Source organism: Galendromus occidentalis, unplaced genomic scaffold, assembly GCF_000255335.2.
Source record: "Galendromus occidentalis unplaced genomic scaffold, Mocc_1.1 scf7180000076620, whole genome shotgun sequence".
Taxonomy (NCBI): domain Eukaryota; kingdom Metazoa; phylum Arthropoda; class Arachnida; order Mesostigmata; family Phytoseiidae; genus Galendromus; species Galendromus occidentalis.
In genome coordinates, this window is record NW_003804609.1 from 1 (window position 1) to 1,216 (window position 1,216).

The 1,216-nt window shown below is 48.7% G+C and overlaps 1 protein-coding gene across 1 annotated transcript; it reads left to right on the top strand.

The window, feature by feature from the left end:
- Positions 1–42: 42 nt before the first annotated feature.
- On the top strand, positions 43–1,059 carry LOC100906920 (zinc finger MYM-type protein 1-like; the record flags this gene model as incomplete). Its single annotated transcript, XM_003739938.1, has 1 exon — positions 43–1,059. A coding segment is annotated over one exon (1,017 nt), but the record flags the coding sequence as incomplete, so codon positions are not given.
- Between the last annotated feature and the right edge of the window lie 157 nt (positions 1,060–1,216).

Sequence of the window (1,216 nt, forward strand, 5' to 3'; positions counted from 1 at the left end):
ACGGGAGGGCTGTCTATCATCTGGACGCCCAAATTGATGCAGAAAACTTCGTCAAGTGCTACACCGAAAGGAGCAGCATGGATATCAGAAACGTCGCTGATCACGGCAGGAAGAAGCAGGCCCTTCAAAACAGACAAAAACTGGCCTCGATCATCAAAACCGTGCTGCTCTGCGGGAGACAAGGAGTAGCTCTCCGAGCTCACCGTGAGGAGGGAAATGTGATTGAAGAGACCGCTTGTAATGATGGAAATTTTCGAGCCCTCTTGAGATTTCGCATCGACGCCGGGGATACCTGTCTGCAAGAGCATTTGCTCAATGCCACTGAAAGGACTCGTTACATCAGTCCTAGAATTCAAAACGAGATAATCGATGGAATCGGCGAACTTTTCCGGAAGAGAATATCAGTTGAAGTTCAACAATCCGGCTTCTTCTCCATACTAGCCGACGAAACGCGGGACAGTGGAAAAATCGATCAGCTCACGCTTTGCTTGCGCTACGTAACATCACGAAACGACCGAAAAGTAGTTGTAGAAAACTTTTTGATGTATTGTGAAGTTTCTGACAAGACTGGTGTTGGTTTGGCTTCACAGATTTTGAGGAATCTTACCGCGCAGAATATCGATGTGACAAAGATGCGGGGACAAGGTTACGACGGGTGCAGCGCGATGAGTGGTCGATTCAAAGGCGTGCAAACTGTGATCAAAGCGAGTATTCCAGAAGCCCTCTACGTGCATTGCGCGAGCCACTGCCTGAACCTCGCAGTTGTTCATTCTTCGGAATGTACCCTCATACGGAACACAGTCGGCACTATTGGGAACATACGTGCTTTCATATCGAATTCCACTTCTCGCATCAGAATCCTTGAAGAACAAGTTGCGCTCCACTCCGATACTACCACTGCTCGTCGACTGAAACCACTGTGCTCGACTCGCTGGGTCGAAAGCCATAAAGCTTTCATTAACTTTAAAGAGATGTTCGTTCCAATTGTTGGCGCCTTGGAAGAGATTTCCGCGAAGGGGAACGATGCTAGCCGCGCCAAAGAGCTCCTATCAGCACTCTGTAAATGCGAATTTGTGACAGCTCTTCTCGTCATCGAAAGTTTCTCTTCGCTGCTTCTTCCCCTCTCTGTCGCCTTAAAATCGCCAGAGCTCGACCTACTAAGTGCTCTTCAGACCATAGACAATGTTGCAGCAGTCTTGCGACAGCGCAGGGACAA